This window comes from Heteronotia binoei, chromosome 11, assembly GCF_032191835.1.
Source record: "Heteronotia binoei isolate CCM8104 ecotype False Entrance Well chromosome 11, APGP_CSIRO_Hbin_v1, whole genome shotgun sequence".
Lineage (NCBI taxonomy): Eukaryota > Metazoa > Chordata > Lepidosauria > Squamata > Gekkonidae > Heteronotia > Heteronotia binoei.
Window position 1 is genome coordinate 72389001 of NC_083233.1, and position 20745 is coordinate 72409745.

Genomic DNA, 20745 nt, shown 5'->3' on the forward strand with positions numbered 1-20745 from the left:
CGCTCGATGGCGCAAAACACAAGTGGGACGGGGCAAAAATGAAGAAACGGGAAGTTGTAGAGGGGGAAACAGGAAAGTGGGAAAGCCCGTAGACAGGTAGTCAAGAGGCAGAACTTGGACAGACAGCTGCAGATCAAAGACAGCAAGGAGGAGCACGATGGGAAAAGATTACAGTCTTTCTTCTCCACCTGATGGGATTTAAAATGGGTTGATGGCCTTTGTTGACACCTAACTCTTTCGGGCTGTTTGCTTCCAAATCCTTCATCCTTGCTGACTTGATCCCAAAACCTCTGCTCGGATGCCATTTCCCCTTTGCGCAAGTCACAATCCTTCATTTTCATGCTGTTTGTCGTTTCCTCACACCACTCTCTTTCCTCCGTGAGCTCTTGGCAATCGTCAGCGTTTCTGCGTCAATCAATCAGCATTAGGCATCGCGAGCATATTAGCCATATAAATGACACACGCTACGCGTATCAGTCCTGTCATCCAAACCGCGGAACTTGCATCCCCGACGCAAACGAAATCTGCCGAGCCAACAGTGAAAAGCAGAGAAATGAAACGTTTGATGAAAACAGTCATGGATACAAATAGAAATGAAAGTAATGTCTTCATCCTAGACATGCAATTCAAGCCTGTTGCAGGAGAATCCCAGATCTCTCTGGCCGATTTCCCACTCACCTAGGGTTGCCAATCCCCAGGTGGGGGCAGGGGATCCCCCGGTTTGGAGACCCTCTCCCTGCTTCAGGGTCATCAGAAAGTGGGGGGCGGGGAGGGAAATGTCTGCTGGGAACTTTATTATTCCTTATGGAGATGTATTCTCATAGGAAATAATAGAGAATGGATCCGTGGGTATCTGGGGCTCTGGGGGGGGGCTGTTTTTTGAGGTAGAGGTCCCAAATTTTCAGTACAGCACCTAGTGCCTCTCCTCAAAATATCCGCCAAGTTTCAAAACAATTGGACCAGGGGGTCCAATTCTATGAGCCCCCAAAAGAAGGTGCCCCTATCCATTATTTCCTATGGAAGGAAGTCATTGAAAAGGTGTGCTGTCCCTTTAAATATGATGTCCAGAACTCCCTTTGGAGTTCAATTATGCTTGCCACAGCCTTGATCTTGGCTCCACCCCAATGTCTCCTGACTCCACCCCCAAAGTCTCCTGGCTCCATCCCCAAAGTCCCCAGATATTTCTTAAATTGGACTTGGCAACCCTAGTGCGGAATCGGTCTCTGCCTGCTGTTTTCTCCTCTGAATTACAGCTCTGATCCATCCAACCAATGCCTGATATGATCTCTTTTTGCCCTGCAAATATGGCAATGGAATAAACTGTCTTTAAGAGGCTCCCCTCTCTTAGGCCTAGTTCACTTGAATCAGGGGTAGGGAACAGTGGCTCTCCAGATGTTTTTTGCCTACAACTCCCATCAGCCCAGCCAGCATGGCCAATGGCTGGGGCTGATGGGAGTTGTAGGCAAAAAACATCTGGAGAGCCACTGTTCCCCACCCCTGAATCATCACTTGATATCCTATCACTAGATTGCTCAGCTCTCAAAGGCTTGCAGATGATTGGCTTGAAAAAACTTGGGGCAGGGGGGGCTGTCATGGGAGTTGATACCAACATTTGGGGGGGAGGGGTTGTAGCCAGAACTCTTTTGCATATTAGGTCCTCTCTCCATATCCCACCCCTCCCAACTTCTATCCCCCAAATATCTCCAGCCAGGGGTGGAATTCTAGCAGGAACTCCTTTGCATATTAGGCCACATCCCCCTGATGTAGCCAATCCTCCTGGAGCTTATGTAAGAAAAGCCCTGTAAGCTCCAGGAGGATTGGCTACATCAGGGGGATGTGGCCTAATATGCAAAGGAGTTCCTGCTAGAATTCCACCCCTGGCTGGAGATATTTGGGGGATAGAAGTTGGGAGGGGTGGGATATGGAGAGAGGAGGGACTGCAGCAGAGCATAATGCCATAGAGTCTACCTTCCAAAGCAGCCATTTTCCCCAGGGGGAACTGATCTCTGCGATTGCAGATCTCCAGCCATCATCTGGAGACTGTCAACTCTACATCTTGGAGAAAAGTTGACTGCGGGGTGATATGATAGAGGTTTACAAGATTATGCATGGGATGGAGAAAGTAGAGAAAGAAGTACTTTTCTCCCCTTTCTCACAATACCAGAACTCGTGGGCATTCAATGAAATTGCTGAGCAGTCGAGTTAGAACTGATAAAAGGAAGTGCTTCTTCACCGAAAGGGTGATTAACACATGGAATTCACTGCCACAGGAAGTGGTGGTGGCTACAAGCATAGGCAGCTTCAAGAGGGGATTGGCTAAACATATGGAGCAGAGGTCCATCAGTGGCTATTAGCCACAGCGTACCGTTGGAACTCTCTGTCTGGGACAGTGATCCTCTGTATTCTTGGTGCTTGGGGGGGGGCACAGTGTGAGGGTTTCTAGGGTCCTGGCCCCACTGGTGGTCCTCCTGATGGCACCTGGTTTTTTTGGCCACTGTGTGACACAGAGTGTTGGACTGGATGGGCCATTGGCCTGATCCAACGTGGCTTCTCTTCTGTTCTTATGTGACACAGAGTGTTGGACTGGATGGGCCACTGGCCTGATCCAACATGGCTTCTCTTCTGTTCTTATGTGACACAGAGTGTTGGACTGGATGGGCCATTGGCCTGATACAACGTGGCTTCTCTTCTGTTCTTATGTGACACAGAGTGTTGGACTGGATGGGCCACTGGCCTGATCCAACATGGCTTCTCTTCTGTTCTTATGTGACACAGAGTGTTGCACTGGATGGGCCATTGGCCTGATCCAACGTGGCTTCTCTTCTGTTCTTATGTGACACAAAGTGTTGGACTGGATGGGCCACTGGCCTGATCCAACATGGCTTCTCTTCTGTTCTTATGTGACACAGAGTGTTGGACTGGATGGGCCATTGGCCTGATCCAACGTGGCTTCTCTTCTGTTCTTATGTGACACAAAGTGTTGGACTGGATGGGCCACTGGCCTGATCCAACATGGCTTCTCTTCTGTTCTTATGTGGCACAGAGTGTTGCACTGGATGGGCCATTGGCCTGATCCAACATGGCTTCTCTTATGTTCTTACATCCTACCAAATTCAATACTAGCTGCAAGAGCCTTGGATAAATGGAACATACATGGGCTTTGCCTGCTATGGAGCCAGACCAGGGGTCTCCTAATGTCAGGGTAACCGCTCTGACAGGCAGCAGCTCTCCAGTGTCTTGGGCATGGGTCTTCTGCATCAGCTGCTAGCTGATCCTTTTGATCGGAGGGGCTGGGAATTTAGGGTTGCCAATCCCCAGGTGGGTCAAACACAACAGGAAGCCACAGCTTACAGATAATTAAACACAGAGAACCAAAAGCTGTGAATAATGCACTTCAGCTATTTGTATTACAGCATTTGCTCCCATGCAACTCTTTACCAACACACTTGTGTCCTTACAAATTATTTCAGTGTCTCTCGAAATCCATTTCATTAAAAAAAATCAAAATAATCCAATCCGGGATGCTAAACTGATGAAAGGTACCAACCCCTGCTGTTCAGTGAAGCTTCTAGCCGCAGGAAGTACCACGTATTCAAATTCCACTGAATTTGGGCGGTCCGCTGTCCACCCAGGGCAGCAACATGATTCCGGCTATTCCCGGGCTTCATTTATACTTCAACAAGCTGCATTATTGTACTAGGAACCCGTGCTCAGGCAACTGCTCTCATTAGCTCAAGCTTGTAACCCACAATCTGCACGCAACGGTTCTCAGCTTTATTCACAGCTTTTGGTTCTCTGTGTTTAATCCCCAGGTGGGCACAGGGGATCCCCTGGTTTGGAGGCCCACCCCCCGCTTCTGGGTCATCAAAAAGGTAGGGTTGCCAAGTTCCTTGCAGCCTCGGCGGGGGACTTCTTTGCACATGCGGCATGATGACGTCACTCAGAAGTGACGTCATCATGCCGGCGATGTTGTGTGCCAACCGCTCTAGGAGCTTCTGGGAAAACTCTATGATTTTCCTGGATGCTTTAGCAGTTTTCCTCCAAAATTGCTAAAGCGTCCAGGAAAACCGTAGAGTGTTCCTGGAAGCTTAGAGCAGCCAGCGAACAACATCGCTGAAGCAATGACGTCACTTCTGAGTGATGTTGGGGGAGGATCCCCCCACCAGCCCAATGTGTCCCGGTGGGTTGTGACCTCCAGGGTGGGTGAACCCTCATCCAGCCCAGTAACTTGGCAGTCTTAAAGCGGAGTGAGGGAGGGAAATGTCTACTGGGCACTCCGTTATAACCTATGGAGAATAATTCCCATAGGGTATAATGGAGAATTAATTTATGGGTATCTGAGGCTCTGGGGGGCTGTTGTTTGAGGCAGAGGCACCAAATTTGCAGCATAGCATCCAGTGCCTCTCCTCAAAACACCCCGCAAGTTTCAAGAAGATTGGACCAGAGGGTCCAAGTTTATGAGCCATGAAAGAAGGTGCCCCTATCCTTCATTATTTTCCAATGGGAGGAAGGCATTTAAAAGGTGTGTGGTCCCTTTAAATGGGATGGGCAGGACTCCCTTTGAAATTCAATCCTGCTGGTCACACCTTTTCTCCTGGCTCCACTCCCAAAGTCCTCAGATAGTTCTTGAGTCAGACCTGAAACCCTACGGGAATTGAACCCAGGACCTATTGTATGCTGAGCAGATGCACCTATGTAAGGGTGGGGGAAGAGAGAGAGAGAGAGAGAGAGTGGAGGAGCTCCGTATGTGGAATTTGCAGCGTCATCTGAACTAAATGGGGTCCAGCTCTCAAATAATCTTCCACATGCGCTCTCCTTCCTTAATGCAATTTGCCTTTATAATGATGGATGAGACCGCAGGTAGCACCTGAACTTAATGATACATCCTGCCTAGATGGAACTCGGCATATCAACGGAGGAGGGGAGGCAAGAACCAGGCACGACTCCATCGTGCCTAGACGCAGCTCCATTCGCAGAGCGTGTTCTCGGGCCTTGGTGTTCCCTTCCACATTAGCGACTGTTCGAGCCTCTTTTATCAAACAGAAATAGCTTTGCGAACGCTTACCTTGAAAAGCAATATCCAGGTACCATCGGGGAATAAAAGCAGATTAATTTCCTGCTGTGTGAGTGTGTTTGGAAATCAAGTAAGCAGAAAGTCGTCTCGGCGGGGGTTGGATCCGTAATGGCCCATTGCGTGAAGCTGCAATTATCCAGAGACAAGCTTGCAGATGTTGCTCCGGCCCAGAAAACGTTTGGTGGGCTGCATGACTGCAGCATCCAGTGCCCCCTCTAGCAGTTCTTCTTGCTGCGTGGGGGACTGGACACGCAGACCAGTTTTCCACTAGCCTCATGGTGCTCTTGAAAGTGGGGAGGGGGGAGGGAGAGCCAGTTTGGTGTAGTGGTGAAGTGTGCGGACTCTTATCTGGAAGAACCGGGTTTGTTCCCCACTCCTCCACTTGCACCTGCTGGAATGGCCTTGGGTCAGCCGTAGCTCTCGTAGGAGTTGTCCTTGAAAGGGCAGCTGCTGCGAGAGCCCTCTCAGCCCCACCCACCACACAGGGTGTCTGTTGTGGGAGAGGAGGTGAAGAAGAAGAAGACATCGGATTGATATTCTGTCCTCCACTCAAGAGTCTCAGAGCGGCTCACAATCTCCTTTAGCTCCCTCCCCCACAACAGACGCCCTGTGAGGTGGGCGGGGCTGAGAGGGCTCCCACAGCAGCTGCCCTTTCAAGAACAACCTCTGAGATAGCTATGGCTGACCCAAGGCCATCTCAGCAGGTGCAAGTGGAGGAGTGGGGAATCAAACCCGGTTCTCCCAAATGAGAGTCCGCACACTTAACCACTACAGCAAACTGGCACTCTCAGGAGATTGTGACTGCTCTGAGACTTTGAGATTCAGACTATACAGCGGGATATAAATCCAGCATCATCTTCTTCTTCGTCGTCTCTCACGCTCCTCTTCCCTGCAGGGTTTCTGTTGGATTTCACACGATCTGCCCGCGGCTGCAGCTCGCTCTGCCTCTTTTGCGCAGCAAACAAGATCTTCTAAAAACCAGTCCCTATTTGCTGCGTGAAAAAGGCGAAGTGAGTTGCAGCCCCGGGGCAGATCGTGTGAAATCCGACGGGACCCCTGCAGAGAAGAGGAGCGCGAGAGCATCATAAGGCTACTGGGAAATCGGTCACAATGTTCCCTCCAAGCTGCAGAGTCTTGTGAGCAAATATTCTACTTGGTGAGTTACTGGTAATAAAGGTGTGAGCTACTGGCATTAAAGGTTGTGAGCTACTGCATAAATTATTGTGCCCTGGGCTCATCCTTCCTGAGCTAAGGCAAAAATCTGTGAGCTGGAGGCTAAAAATCTGTGAGCTAGCTCACGCTAATTCAACTTAGAGGGAATACCCATGGGGTACGGGGCCCCAGAAGTGTTTCCTTAGAAACCCCACCCTGCAGAATCAGATGTGGCCCCAGAAGGTAGGACCAAAACCAATGGGTTGAAATGAAATCAAAAGAGTTTCTGGCTCAACATTAGGAGGAACTTCCTGATCGTTAGAGCAATTCTTCAGTGGAACAGGCTTCCTCCTTGGGAGGTGGTGGGCTCTCCTTCCTTGGAGGTTTTTAAACAGAGGCTAGAGGGCCATCTGACAGCAATGAAGATCCTGTGAATTTAGGGGGAGGGGTTTGTGAGTTTAGAGCGGTTCCTCAGTGGAACAGGCTTCCTCAGGAGGTGGTGTGCTCTCCTTCCTTGGAGGTTTTTAAACAGAGGCTAGATGGCCATCTGACAGCAATGAGGATCCTGTGAATTTAGCGGGAGGTATTTGTGAGTTTCCTGCATTGTGCAGGGGGTTGGACTAGATGACCCCGGAGGTACCTTCCAACTCTATGATTCTACGGTACAAATGAAGTAAATAATCCTAAAAGCTGTTATTCAGGTCTCTACAGGGAGCTGTCAGTCTATTTCCCAGGGTTCCTCTGTGTTTGAGGTTGCATCCAAGAAAATTTTCCCTGGAGAGGAGGCAGCTGAGAGGTGATATGATAACTATCTTCAAGTACTTGAAGGGCTCTCATATAGAGGATGGTGTGGAATTGTTTTCTGTGGCCCCAGAAGGTAGGATCAGAACCAATGGGTTGAAATGAAATCAAAAGAGTTTCCGGCTCAACACGAGGAAGAACTTCATGACCATTACAGCAGTTCCTCAGTGGAACAGGCTTCCTCGGGAGGTGGTGGGCTCTCCTTCCTTGGAGGTTTTTAAACAGAGGCTAGATGGCCATCTGACAGCAATGAAGATCCTGTGAATTTAGGGGGAGGTATTTGTGAGTTCAGAGCAGTTCCTCAGTGGAACAGGCTTCCTCGGGAGGTGGTGGGCTCTCCTTCCTTGGAGGTTTTTAAACAGAGGCTAGAGGGCCATCTGACAGCAATGAGGATCCTGTGAATTTAGGGGGAGGTACTTGTGAGTTCAGAGCGGTTCCTCAGTGGAACAGGCTTCCTTGGGAGGCGGTGGGCTCTCCTTCCTTGGAGGTTTTTAAACAGAGGCTAGAGGGCCATCTGACAGCAATGAAGATCCTGTGAATTTAGGGGGAGTTTGTGAGTTTCTTGCATTGTGTTTGTGAGTTTCTTGCATTGTGCAGATGACCCTGGAGGTCCCTTCCAACTCTATGATTCTATGCCGCCGACTCCCACAATGCTGTTTCATTCAAGGTGCAGATTCATACCTAAGCATCCTGATGCCTTTTGCTGGACAGGCGGCAGCTCACCTGCCTTGCCTCCCTCCGGATTAGACGTACATGAACGAGAAAGAGTAAGCCTGAAAAAGAAATTTCTCTCGGGAATCCTTCCTTCTTGATAAACTCACCGATACTCGTCAGAGGCACTTTGGACACCAACCACAATTCTCATTCTTATGCAAATGACTTCCCTTTTTTACAGTCAGATCTTAGTTTTCACCACTGACCCTGTACTGTATCTTTTGAAAACTAGGTTACCCTTTTGGCCTTGCAGTAGTTTGTATTGCCTTCATTGCCTGTAATGCATATGCATGCACTGTTATGGTGCTGCTCTGTCTTTATCGTTGTACCTAACTGTAGCTGTACTCATATGTTTTCATTTTATTTGAATAAAGAATTTCAAGTTGGGGGGGGGGGATTCTCTCTCAACTTTGTTGGACAATTTTGTTAGCTTAGGAGACCCGGTGGGCTGGAAGGGGAGCGAAATGGAAAGACCTTGTGCCTTGAAAGCTGCCTTAGACACTGGTCTGTTGAGAATCAGTTGATCCATTCTGGTTGCCAATGATTCTCCAAGGTTTCAGAAAGCAGTCCTGGGTAGTTCTACCAACAGGGCTGGTGATAAACTTCTATGGGTTCTTGCATATGCAGGACTGGTGATAGGCTTCTATGGGCTCTTGGGTATGCAGTGCCCGTAGAACATAAGTGGAGCCATGTTGGATCAGGCCAATAGCCCATCCGGTAAGCTGCAGCAGCCATTTTGTGGCTGGCTCTGCCTTCTGTGGCAGCCATTTTGTGGCCACCCCTACCCTGCTGAGTCAGAATCTTAAAGACACCTGCTGGCTCAAAAAATGTGGAGATTCCTGCTGCACAGAGAGGAACATGATGCTCTTGCATTCATTTGAGGCCCTTCAGTGCCAGTGGCCAGAATTCACTTGAACAACACAGCATCACCTAGAGGCTATTGGGAGGAGTGGCCGGAGGAGGTAGCAAAGCATGACTTTCTTGTGTGGCTCTGCTGCTTCCAGGCACTCCTCCCATTTGGAAATAGGAGGTAGACCAATTTCAGGTAGGTCTGCAGGAGAAGAGCAAGATTTGAGTCCAGCAGAACCTTCGAGATCCATATTTCCAGGGTATGAGAAGAAGAAGAAGGTGGTGATGGTGGTGGTAGTGATGATGATTATGATGATACTGGGTTTATACCCCAGCCTTCATTCTAAATCTCAGTCTCAGAGCGGCTCACAACCTCCTTTACCTTCCTCCCCCATCAACAGATGCCCTAGAAGGTAGGTGGGGCTGAGAGAGCTCTCACAGAAGCGGACCTTTCAAGGACAAGCTTTGTGAGAGCTATGGCTGACCCAAGGCCATTCCAGCAGCTGCAAGTGGAGGAGTTGGGAATCAAGCCCAGTTCTCCCAGATAAGAGTCCACGCACTTAACCACTAAACCAAACTGGCTCTCTACACTACACCAAACTGGCTCTCTTTGAGAGTCAGCTCTCTCTTTATTAGATAGAAGATATAGGAAGAACCCTGCTGGGTCATCCTACTCAGCAGTTCATCTAGTCCAGCATCCTGTCTCACACAGTGACCAACCAGCTCCTCTGGACAGCCAACAACAGAGCATGGAGGCTGAGGCCTTCATAAGAACATGAGAAGAACCCTGATGGTAAAGATCAGTGATCCATCTAGTCCAGCGTCCTGTCTCACACGCTGGCCAACCAGTTCCTCTGAAGGTCCAACAACAAGGTACAGAAGCCAATGCCTTCCCGTGATATTGCCTCCTGGCTCTTAGACTCAGAGGATAAGAAGAGCCCTGCTGGATCAGGCCAATAGTCCATCTAGTCCAGCATCCAGTTTCTCTGGAGGACCAACAACAGGGCATAGAGGCTGAGGCCTTCCCCAGTTCCCCGGATGTTGCCTCCTGGCTCTGGGATTCAGAGGTTTGTTGCCTCTGAAGGAAGTTCCCACATGGATAACCTGGTGCCTCCAGTCAGCGGTGAGCCCACTGCCTGGCTCTAGGCCACAGCAGGTAGCCTGCCATGTTGATCCCTAATGGCTAAGATCCCTTCAGCTAGAGATTGAACCTACGAGACCTTCAGCACGCAGCGAATATGCTCTCCCACTATGCAACGGCCTCTCCCTCCCCTTTTGTCCTGCCAAATAACTCACAAAAAGTAATTTGAAAGATGATTCTGCTCATCTGCACACATCCACTCCCCTTCCAGCTTCTTTCTCTCTGAAATGCCTTTGGGTACCCAACGGTGCCCTCTGTATATTAAAGACAAGGGATGTCAGCACATTTGTTTGAAAACCTATTACAATATAGTGGTCTGTGAAGGGCTGGCAGAGGAGCAGCATGATTTAATGGCACTGCTGTGTTATTGCATTAACCGTGTCCAGGAGACCCATAGAGGGTTGGAACTGCTGTTCGCCAGGGCCTTCGATGCAAAAACAGAGGCACTGGCGCATGGTTCAGCCAGTTTGAGAGCCAGTTTGGTGTAATGGTTAAGTGAGCGGACTCTTATCTGGGAGAACCGAGTTTGATTCCCCACTCCTCCACTTGCACTTGCTGGCATGGCCTTGGGTCAGCCATCGCTCTTGTAGGAGTTGTCCTTGAAAGGGCAACTTCTGGGAGAACTCTCTTAGCTCCACCCACCTCCCAGGGTGTCTGTTGTGGGGGAAGGAGATAAAGGAGATTGTAAGCCGCTCTGAGACTCTGAGATTCAGAGTGAAGGGTAGGGTGTAAATCTGCGGTCTTCTTCTTCAGATCAGGAAGAAACAGGTTGCAGCTCCAATGGGGTTACTCATGAAATGAAAAGTCTCATAGCTAGTGAGGGTGGGTGCAGAATCACCGCTTGTGGCCCTGAGGTGGACCTCTTGGTTTTCAGTGGTCAGGGAGTGGAATGCTGCCATTTAGCTGGCCCAAGGGTTGATGTATTGGTTTGCCATTGCCTGCCTTTGTGTAGCAACCCTGGACTTCCTTGGTGGTCTGCCATCCAAGTACTAACCAGGGCTAGGGTTGCCAAGTCCCCCACAGCCTCCGGTGGGGGACTGTTTTCGCATGCACGGAGCATGCGTGGCATGATGATGTCACTTGCAGTGATGTCATCGTGCCGGCGATGTCGCGCGCGGGGCGCTCTAGGAGCTTCCAGGAAAACTCTATGGTTTTCCTGGACGCTCTAGCAATTTGGGAGGGAAAACTCTTTGGTATCTATTGTGCCATAGAGTTTTCCCTTCCAAATTGCTAGAGCGTCCACAAAAACCATAGAGTTTCCCAAAGCTCCTAGAGCAGCCGGCACGTGATGTTGTCGCTGCGATGACATCATTGCAAGATATGTCATCATGCCGGCAACATTGGGAGAAGATCCCCCCGCGCACTGGCCCAATAGAGGCTGACAAATTGGGAACCTCCTGGGTGGGGGAATCCCCAGCCAGCCCAGGATTATGGCAGCCCTAACCAGGGTTGACCTGCTCAGCAAAAGACATTCAGAGGTGGTTTGCCATTGCCCGTCTCTGTGGAAGTGACCCGTATTGAAATGCTTTATGGGACTGTTGAAAGCACTGGCACCCCTCTCTGTCCTGAACCCTGCATCTCACATCCCAATGGAAGCCTACTGACCTGGAAGCAAGTCTCATGAAATCCAAAGGACCGTAGCTTGAACCTCCAGGAGGATAACAAAGGATGCCAGACTTTAGATTAGGGATGATACCAAGTGGGCCATTCTGTCTAGGGGTGTCTTGTAGAGAAGTCCATCAGGTGCAACTTTGTTTAGAGTGGCACCAAGTTTGTCAGCAACCCTCATATCCCATAAATTAACGGTATTTTGGATTGAAGCACATCATTAGTTTGGCTTGATCACTTCACCTTCAACCTTGGCCCCAACCAAGTTTACACTCATCTACTATCTCCTTCCCCTGGCTCTGGTTAATATCTTTGTCTCGCCTTCCTTTGCCCTGTGTCTGTTGACTCTCATTGCAATCAAAATGTATCTCAGGGGTGTCAAACATGCGGCCCGTGGGCTGCATCAGGCCCCTGGAGGTCTCCTATCAAGCTCACAAGCAACTCACTGTTGTCTGCATCCTTCTCCCTCTCTTGCTTTCTTCTGCTTGGTTTGCTTTGCCAGGCTTGCTCAGACAAACTCTATTTTCTCTATTGGCTGACCAGCACATGAAGCAACTTTTGTACAAAAGCTCACAATGCCCAGCCATTTCATGTTTTCCTCTGGGTCTTAGGCTCAAAACATTGACCCTGAGATTTCTGTAATGAATAGCAATAAATCAAAAGTAGCTTTGCAACTTACAAATACACACCTGAACAACTCCTGAACAGCATACTCAAGATGCCTACAGCACAGACATTGTCTCCAGATTTTGATGCAATAATTCAGAGCAAGAGGTGTCAGTTAACAGAGATAAATAAACGAAATATTGCAAGTGCAAATCTTTTAAGCACGCTTTAATGTTTTTTTTGGGGGGGGGGGGAACCCTTTGTGTTTGTTTGTGTCCTTCATAAAGTTTATATCACTGCTACCTGGCATTGTATGTTATGACACACTTGGCCTGTCCCAACAAGGTCTCATTTATGTCAGATCCGGCCCTCATAACAAATGAGTTAGACACTCCAATCCAATCAAATCCAAATACCTTTATTGGTATAGAAATAAAAAGTACAGCATAGCAAATGTACATGGTTTCAGCTATAAAAACCAGTCAAACATCAAGACAGTTTTGGTCTTTTGACAGTTTGGTGGAGTGGTTAAGTGTGCAGACTCTTATCTGGGAAAACTGGGTTTGATTCCCCACTCCTCCACTTGCACCTACTAGCATGGGTCAACAGAGGTTGTCCTTGAAAGGGCAGCTGCTGTGAGAGCCCTCTCCAGCCCCACCCACCTCACAGGGTGTCTGTTGTGGGGGAGGAAGGTAAAGGAGATTGTGAGCCGCTCTGAGACTCTTCGGAGTGGAGGGAGGGATATAAATCCAATATCTTCATCTACCTCACAGGGTGTCTGTTGTGGGGGAGGAAGGGAAAGGAGATTGTGAGCCGCTCTGAGACTCTTTGGAGTGGAGGGCGGGATATAAATCCAATATCTTCTTCTTCTCCCTGATTGTTATAGCAGCCAAAAAAGTACTTTGCAACTAGGCTTGTGATATGGGAACATTGGTCAGATATTAGGGAAAAAAAACTAACCACTTCAGGTAATCCATAAAAATTAGACAGGGTAGGTTTGATTATACAGTCCTGCACTTCCCCATAAAAATCACAATGAAGTAAGATATGGGTGACCATTTCAAGGTGCCTTCCATTACCTGAGCAGACTCTATCCTGACAAGGGATGTTGGCAAACCTCCCAGACAGTACCGTAGTTTGACACTCTTGATTATATTGTAAGCACTGCAGGGCAGAAGCCTATTTTTGTATGCTACTATGCTTCTGCTATGGTATTCAGTGTAAAAACCATAGAGGTTGGTGAAGATCCTAGAACATGATGTGGCAAAATGACTTCCAGGTTCCTAGTCAACAATTATGTCATGGCATTATGCAACATCATTTTGCTTTTGTTGGAGCTGGGCTGGCAACTGTATCCATGTGTGTTGATAACCTTCATCCTATTTCTCCATAGCTCTGAGTTCTCAGTATTCTCCATACCACGACATCTGCCTGCTAAATGGCAGCCCGAACATTCGGTCATGGATTTACTCTTCGGCATTCCAGGCATGTCTTTCTATCTGAGGCAGGGGGGAACACGCCGGAATATAAATTGCAGCCATTTCTGATGTTTCGACAAGATTTAAATCTGATCTGCATTTAAACACAGAAGTCAAAAACGGCATTAAATTCATATAAGTGCGAGATCATGCATTCCAGAGGCAGAAATATTAAATATCCCAGCATAATGGAACAGAAGGCCTGGCTGGTAATGGATTGTGAAAAAGAGTTTCAGGGGTTTTAATAGATCATTCCTTCAGATCATCGCTGCGGCAAAGTGGTAGTTAATAAATTATCCAACGTGCATTTGGACCGATATTTTAACCGGCTGTGACAAACGGGTTGTGTCATCTCCCCTCGATATGGGTGAAGGCTCCTGAAAAGGTGTGATTTATTTCCTTTCCCCCCTTACGGATGGCCAGGGCAAGAAGTTAGGAATGAGTTGATGTCAAGAATAGGAGGAAGAGGACTTCAATTCCTTCATCAACAATGCAGCGATTTACCTTATGGTGGCGTGCATCTGCAGGCACTTCTCCCTAGTGGGCTCCCTCCCTTCTCTCCCATCTATTTTCCTTCCTTCCTTCCTTCCTTCCTTCCTTCCTTCCTTCCTTCCTTCCTTCCTTCCTTCCTTCCTTCCTTCCTTCCTTCCTTCCTTCCTTCCTTCCTTCCTTCCTTCCTAGAACATAAGACAAGCCATGTTGGATCAGGCCAATGGCCCATCCTGTCCAACACTCTGTGTCACACAGTGGCCAAAAAACCTCCAAGTGCCATCAGGAGGTCCACCAGTGGGGCTAGAAGCCCTCCCACTGTGCCCCCCCAAGCACCAAGAATACAGAGCATCACTGCCCCAAACTGAGAGTTACAACAATAGGCTGTAGCTAATAGCCACAGATGGACCTCTGCTCCATATGCTTATCCATTTTCCTGTTGAAGATGGCAATGCTTATAGCCAGCCTGTGGCAGTGGAATTCCACATGTTAATCACCCTTTGGGTGAAGAAGTACTTCCTTTTTTCAGTTCTAACCCAACTGCTCAGCAATTTCATTGAATGCCCATGAGTTCTTGTATTGTGAGAAAGGGAGAAAAGTACTTCTTTCTCTACCTTCTCTAGCCCATGCATAATTTTGTAATCCTCAGTCTATCATGTCACCTCACAGTCGACGTTTCTCCAAGCTAAAGCTTCCTTCCTTCCTTCCTTCCTTCCTTCCTTCCTTCCTTCCTTCCTTCCTTCCTTCCTTCCTTCCTTCCTTCCTTCCTTCCTTCCTTCCTTCCTTCCTTCCTTCCTTCCTTCCAACTCTCCATTCAATTGCAGATTGCGAGCAACACCCCCGAATGCTCAGAAAGAAAGTTAGCTGTTTTGCTAACACTTGAAATTGTTCTAAATTAGATCACAGGCATGGACATTCTCCTGTGGCTTGGTGACGGTTGAAAGTGCTAATGAGTCGCACACAGGGGCGGCCAAACTTGCTTACTATAAGAGCCACATAGAATATATTTCAGATGTTTGAGAGCCATAAGACATGAACATCAGATGTTTGAGAGCTGCTAGGAAGGAAGGAAGGAAGGAAGGAAGGAAGGAAGGAAGGAAGGAAGGAAGGAAGGAAGGAAGGAAGGAAGGAAGGAAGGAAGATGGAGGGAGGGAGAGGTGGAAAGAAAGCAACTTTAACTTTAAATGCATTCTTCAAGCCGCCGGCTGGCTTGGCTTGGAGAAGCAGTTTAAAGAGACAAATGCCTTCTCCAAGCTGGCCGATGGGGTGGTGTGAGAGAGCCACAGTTTGGCCAGCCCTTTTTGCAGGCAATTTACATCATCCCCTTGAGGGGTTTTCAAATCAAGGGACAAACAGAGGTGGTTTGACCTTGACTGCCTCTACGTAGCAATGCTGGACTTCACAAACTGTGGCCAACCCTACTTAATTCTAAGATCTGATGAGACTGGGCTATCCTGAGCCAGCCAGGTCAGGGCCTCACACAGATATCCCTGTTCCCTTCTTCTGCCTGACATTAACCCAACCCAACAACATCATCATCATCATCATAATTATTATTTTAAAAAGAGGAGCTTTCCTTTGTTGTTTCAACCCTGCTGAGACAGTAAGAGGAAACTGCAACACCCGTCTCCCTAGTAAGAACATAAGAACATAAGAGAAGCCATGTTGGATCAGGCCAATGGCCCATCCAGTCCAACACTCTGTGTCACACAGTGGCCAAAAAATTTATACACACACACACACTGCGGCTAATAGCCACTGATGGACCTCTGCTCCATATTGTTATCTAACCCCCTCTTGAAGCTGGCTATGCTTGTAGCTGCTACCACCTCCTGTGGCAGTGAATTCCACATGTTAATCACCCTTTGGGTGAAGTACCTCCTTTTAGCTGTTCTAACCCAACTGCTCAGCAATTTCATTGAATGCCCACGAGTTCTTGTATTGTGAGAAAGGGAGAAAAGTACTTCTTTCTTTACCTTCTCCATCCCATGAATTATCTTGTAAACCTCTATCATGTCATCCCGCAGTCGACGTTTCTCTAAGCTAAAGAGCCCCAAGTATTCCAGCCGTGACCATTTTCTCTGCTAAAGCATCTGCTAAAAAGAGAGCCAGTTTGGTGTAGTGGTTAAGTGCGTGGACTCTTATCTGGGAGAGCCGGGTTTGATTCCCCACTCCTCCACCTGCAGCTGCTGGAATGGCCTTGGTCAGCCATAGCTCTCACAGAGCTGTCCTTGAAAGGGCAGCTTCTGGAGAGCTCTCTCAGCCCCCACCCACCTCACAGGGTGTCTGTTGTGGTGGGGGTGGGGGAGGTAGAGTGAGCCGCTCTGAGATTCAGAATATAGGGTGGGATATAAATCCAATATCATTTTCTTCTTTTCCATCGAATTCTGAGCACATTGGTGGGAACTGGGGGGGGGGGGGTTTTCTAAATTAGTTTGCAAGTATCCAGCTGGGAACAATAACGCAACCCAGTCAGTTCTGAGCACATGCCAACATGATGGATAAATTCTGCTGAATGCGCAGGCAAAGAACAAAGCATGGTCTAGAAACACTGCTCTTTTGAGTGATGCATGACCCCAAGGCGTGTGTGAGGCAGGAAACTGTGAACATGAGCCCACAGCCGCTATCAGGAGAGGCCTCATGCTGAATGCCACCTGCTGTGCAGAGGCAAACAATGCTCTAAATGCTGATTGTGTCGCATTGCATTGTTGTGGTTATCTGGGGCGCTCGGCTTCAGAGAAGACGTGGCAAGCGAGGGATGTGAAAAGCAAATCGTCACTTGCTGAAAGTATGCGACCCATAGCAAAGGTGTCGGATTCGAGATGGAACATAAGGGCAAAACCCAAAGGACAGTTAAGGCAGGTGCTGAAAAGTAGGACTGTGATTGGCTGTCAGTGGAAGGGAGGAGCCGCATTGGGATGTGACTCACCAGATTCCAGACTTGACCCAAAATTAACCTCAAAACTAACCTCAACATTAAATGGAGTTAAATAGAGAAGACTTGGGCCACTTTCTTGCCAATACTCTCTGCATGAGAAGGAGGAGGAGGAGGAAGAAGAAGAAAAAGAAGAAACTGGATTTATATCCCACCCTTCTATGTCTTTTTCAGCAGGTCATTGAAAAAATAATTTGAGGCCTGGGCGCTCCACTCTTTAAGAATTTTGTTCTCCTTTGTGTATAAAGTGATGCATTAAGAGGCTATTGCTCTGTGAGAGAAGCAAAACTGTGTATCAAGATTCCGAAACCGGACCTTTTGCATCAATTACCAGTCAGCTGAATGGATTTTTTTTTTTTTTAATCTCCATGAGTAGCACCATCAGAGGCTTTTCCATCTAGTTATCTGTAGAATTTGTAACAGAATTTTGGAGAGCAGTTTTGACTCATGGAAATACGGACTTGGGAGTATGTTTTGTATGATTCTTGTTGTGTGCAGTTGCTAATTGTACTTTTGAAAGTTCATTGCTTACTGTGTATTTTTATACTGTATGAGGGGTGTGCCTGTTCGATATTACTACGTACTATTACATAGTAAAGAATTAATGAAGATTGTAATGTACTATTTACTGGGGGTTTCCTAACATGGCACGATAGAATTTGGGAAACTTTCATTATGTCTCAAATTACTCAAAATCTATTCTTTTTAGGAGACTCTTTGTTATCGACAACTAACTATATGCAATACTACTGGGATCCAGTTGTTGTTTATCTTAAATCCAACAATGTTCGACCGAATCGATCAGATTATAATATATGGTTGTTTACATACATGTGTTTATTCTTTTCCTTATCAGTATTACATAAACGAGTTTATTCTATCCCTTATCTGTATTTTAAACACTGATATTAGACTAAGGATCATTAGCTTTTCATTAACTATTCAGGAAACCTAAAATGTAGATTTGATAAAGATGGAGTCATCAATATATTAATATGTAACTTCCTTTTAACTTTGTTTGAATGTTGGTTTATGGATACATAGGTTGATCTCACACACTAATAGTTTGTAATGCTTGGAATGAAACCCCATATGTTTGTTATGTCAAGTAAGTTTAAAAAATTCAATAAAATATAAAATTGGGAAAAAAATATTTACTGGGGGTTTCCTTAGCTTGCTTTTGATTACCCCCCAGGACCCAGTGTGTTAACTTTTCAGTAACCTACAAATGTGGCTTTTTGTAAAGACAAAATGGAGGAGAGGAGTGTACCCCTAACAGGAAGAGAGGAATAAGATTGGGTCAGAATGCAAACAGCAAATCGGGCAATGCCTTCATCTCTTAACATTATCTTCTCTGGTTTAACTTGCTGTCTGTAACGTGTGGTACTCCCTTCTTGGACAGATATGTAAGCTGCCTTTCCCCTTCATATTCTTCCAAATTGTTCCGGTTCATGTCTCTCTCCCTTTGGATCTCTCTCATTTTCCCCAGTGTCAATTTTAGTTTAAAGGTTTCTGGAGGATTCAACTATGTCCCCCTGCAATATGATAACACTGTACAATTAATCGTTGGTCGTAATTAATAAGCAAAATAAACTCATCCAAGCCGAGGTTGAGATTGCAGGATACGGACTTGTAAACCCATATATATTTCATTGGTTGGCTTTAGGAACAAAACCTCATAATTGAAATTGACCTGGCTCTTTCTCCAGCATTTCCAAGATGGGGTGAAGATGCTTCAGCGGAAACCGGAGGCCCACATCTCTGCTCTTCCATCTTCGCTGGTTGAACAATGCCTACTAGCAGGGGGGTTTTTTGTAGCAGGAACTCCATTGCATATTAGGCTACACTTCTCTGATGTAGCCAATCCTCCTGGAGCTTACAGGGCTCTTCTTCCAGGGCCTACTGTAAGCTCTTGGAGGATTGGCTACATCAGGGGGACGGGCGTAGCCTAATATGCAAAGGATTTCCTGCTACAAAAAAAAAAAAGCCCTGCCTTCTAATTTTATGGAGAGGATTATTCACGTCTCTGTCTGCCTCGCCTCTCTCCTCCAGGTCTCTGACAGATGCGACTACGTTTTCGTCAATGGGAAAGAAATGAAAGGGAAAGTGAGCGCCGTCCTTCATTTCACCTACCAGCACCTGAGTGCCCCACTAGAGATGACCGTCTGGGTGCCCCGTCTCCCTCTCCAGATTGAGGTTTCGGACACAGAGTTAAACCAGATCAAGGGGTGGCGGATTCCCATTGTCTCCAATAAGAGGTGGGTTTTGTCTGAGAACATTCCATCAGGAATGGGGTGCTCAAATTTCAAATATACGTTGAAAAACAATGGAAGGTTAAAGGATACTTGGCGATTTTGGGCAATAGTTGACCTTTGGAGGAAGTATACATGGATTATAGTCAAAAAGCTGGAATATGCTTTCTTTATCATTTTCTTTCGATAAAGACTAAAGGATTATAGTGAAGATGTATTATCATTAGGGTTTGTAGAATCTTTCAGGCTCAAGCGCCGCGTTCTACTGGAGAAAGTTTTCCTTCCAGACTTTTCGTTCTCAGCTGCGGAGAACATCCTCAGTGGAAGGAAAACTTTCGTCTGGAAAGAAAACTTTCTCCAGTAGAACACGGCACTTGAGCCCGAAAGATTCTACAAACCCTAACGATGTTACCAGCCGTGAAAACCTGAAATCTTTGTATTATAATTATTATATATGGTTTCTTTCTTTCTTTTTTTATCTTCTTGCTGTAAGATTATTTTTTTTAATGAAGATTCTTTATTTGAAAAAAAATCACCTTTTCGTTTTAGCAATTTACTTAAAATACACCGTCGGAGGTCAAGAAAAGGGGGGGGGGAGGGAGGAGAAAAATGTAATGTTTTTGTATGAACTTTTAATAATAGATGATGAGTATTATTGCAAAATATTACAGGATAATACAAGTGTTATAAACAAGGAATGGGGTGCTCGGGAAAGTCTGGCGGGGCTACAAGGACAGTTGCCAAATGTGCAGGGCCGGCCCTAGACTTTCTGGCACCCTAGACGAGGCAAACTTCTGGTGCTCCCTCCACACTGATCGCATCACCAAGTCACATGGGGGTTCCCAATTTGGCACACCCAGAAGGCTGGCGACCCTAAGGAGTTGCCTAGTTTTCCAAGCGGCAGGGCCATCCCTGCAATTCTGGGTTGAGAAATATCTGAGGGTTTGGGGGGGGGGGGCGTGCCTGGGGAGGGTGGGTTTGAGAAGGGAAGGGTCCTCAGATGGGTGTAATCCCATATAATAGAATCCCAAAATTTTCTCCAGGGAAAGTGATTTCTATTGTCTAGAGCAAGGGTGTCAAACATGCAGTGTGGGGGCTAAATCAGGCCCCCAGAGTACTTCCATCAGGCCCCCGAGCAACCGGCTGTCATCTGCTTCCTTCTCCCTCTCTCTTGCTTCCTTCTGCATAAGAACATAAGAGAAGCCATGTTGGATCAGGCCAACGGCCCATCCAGTCCAACACTCTGTGTCACACAGTGGCAAAAAAATTTATATACACACATACACTGTGGCTAATAGCCACTGATGGACCTGTGCTCCATATTTTTATCTAAACCCCTCTTGAAGGTGGCTATACTTGTGGCCGCCACCACCTCCTGTGGCAGTGAATTCCACATGTTAATCACCCTTTGGGTGAAGAAGTACTTCCTTTTATCCATTTTAACCTGTCTGCTCAGCAATTTCATCGAATGCCCACGAGTTCTTGTATTGTGAGAAAGGGAGAAAAGTACTTCTTTCTCTACTTTCTCCATCCCATGCATTATCTTGTAAACCTCTATCATGTCACCCCGCAGTCGACGTTTCTCCAAGCTAAAGAGTCCCAAGCGTTTCAACCTTTCTTCATAGGGAAAGTTCTCCAGCCCTTTA

At 47.1% G+C, this 20745-nt stretch overlaps 1 protein-coding gene across 1 annotated transcript in view; it reads left to right on the forward strand.

The window, feature by feature from the left end:
• LOC132579464 (transmembrane protein 132D-like) overlaps positions 1-20745 on the forward strand; it is a 781341-nt gene that overhangs the window by 740394 nt on the left and 20202 nt on the right. Inside the window, exon 6 of the mRNA XM_060249844.1 lies at positions 18900-19105. Coding sequence (XP_060105827.1) covers positions 18900-19105 — 206 coding nt within the window. The remainder of the gene's footprint in view (positions 1-18899; positions 19106-20745) is intronic.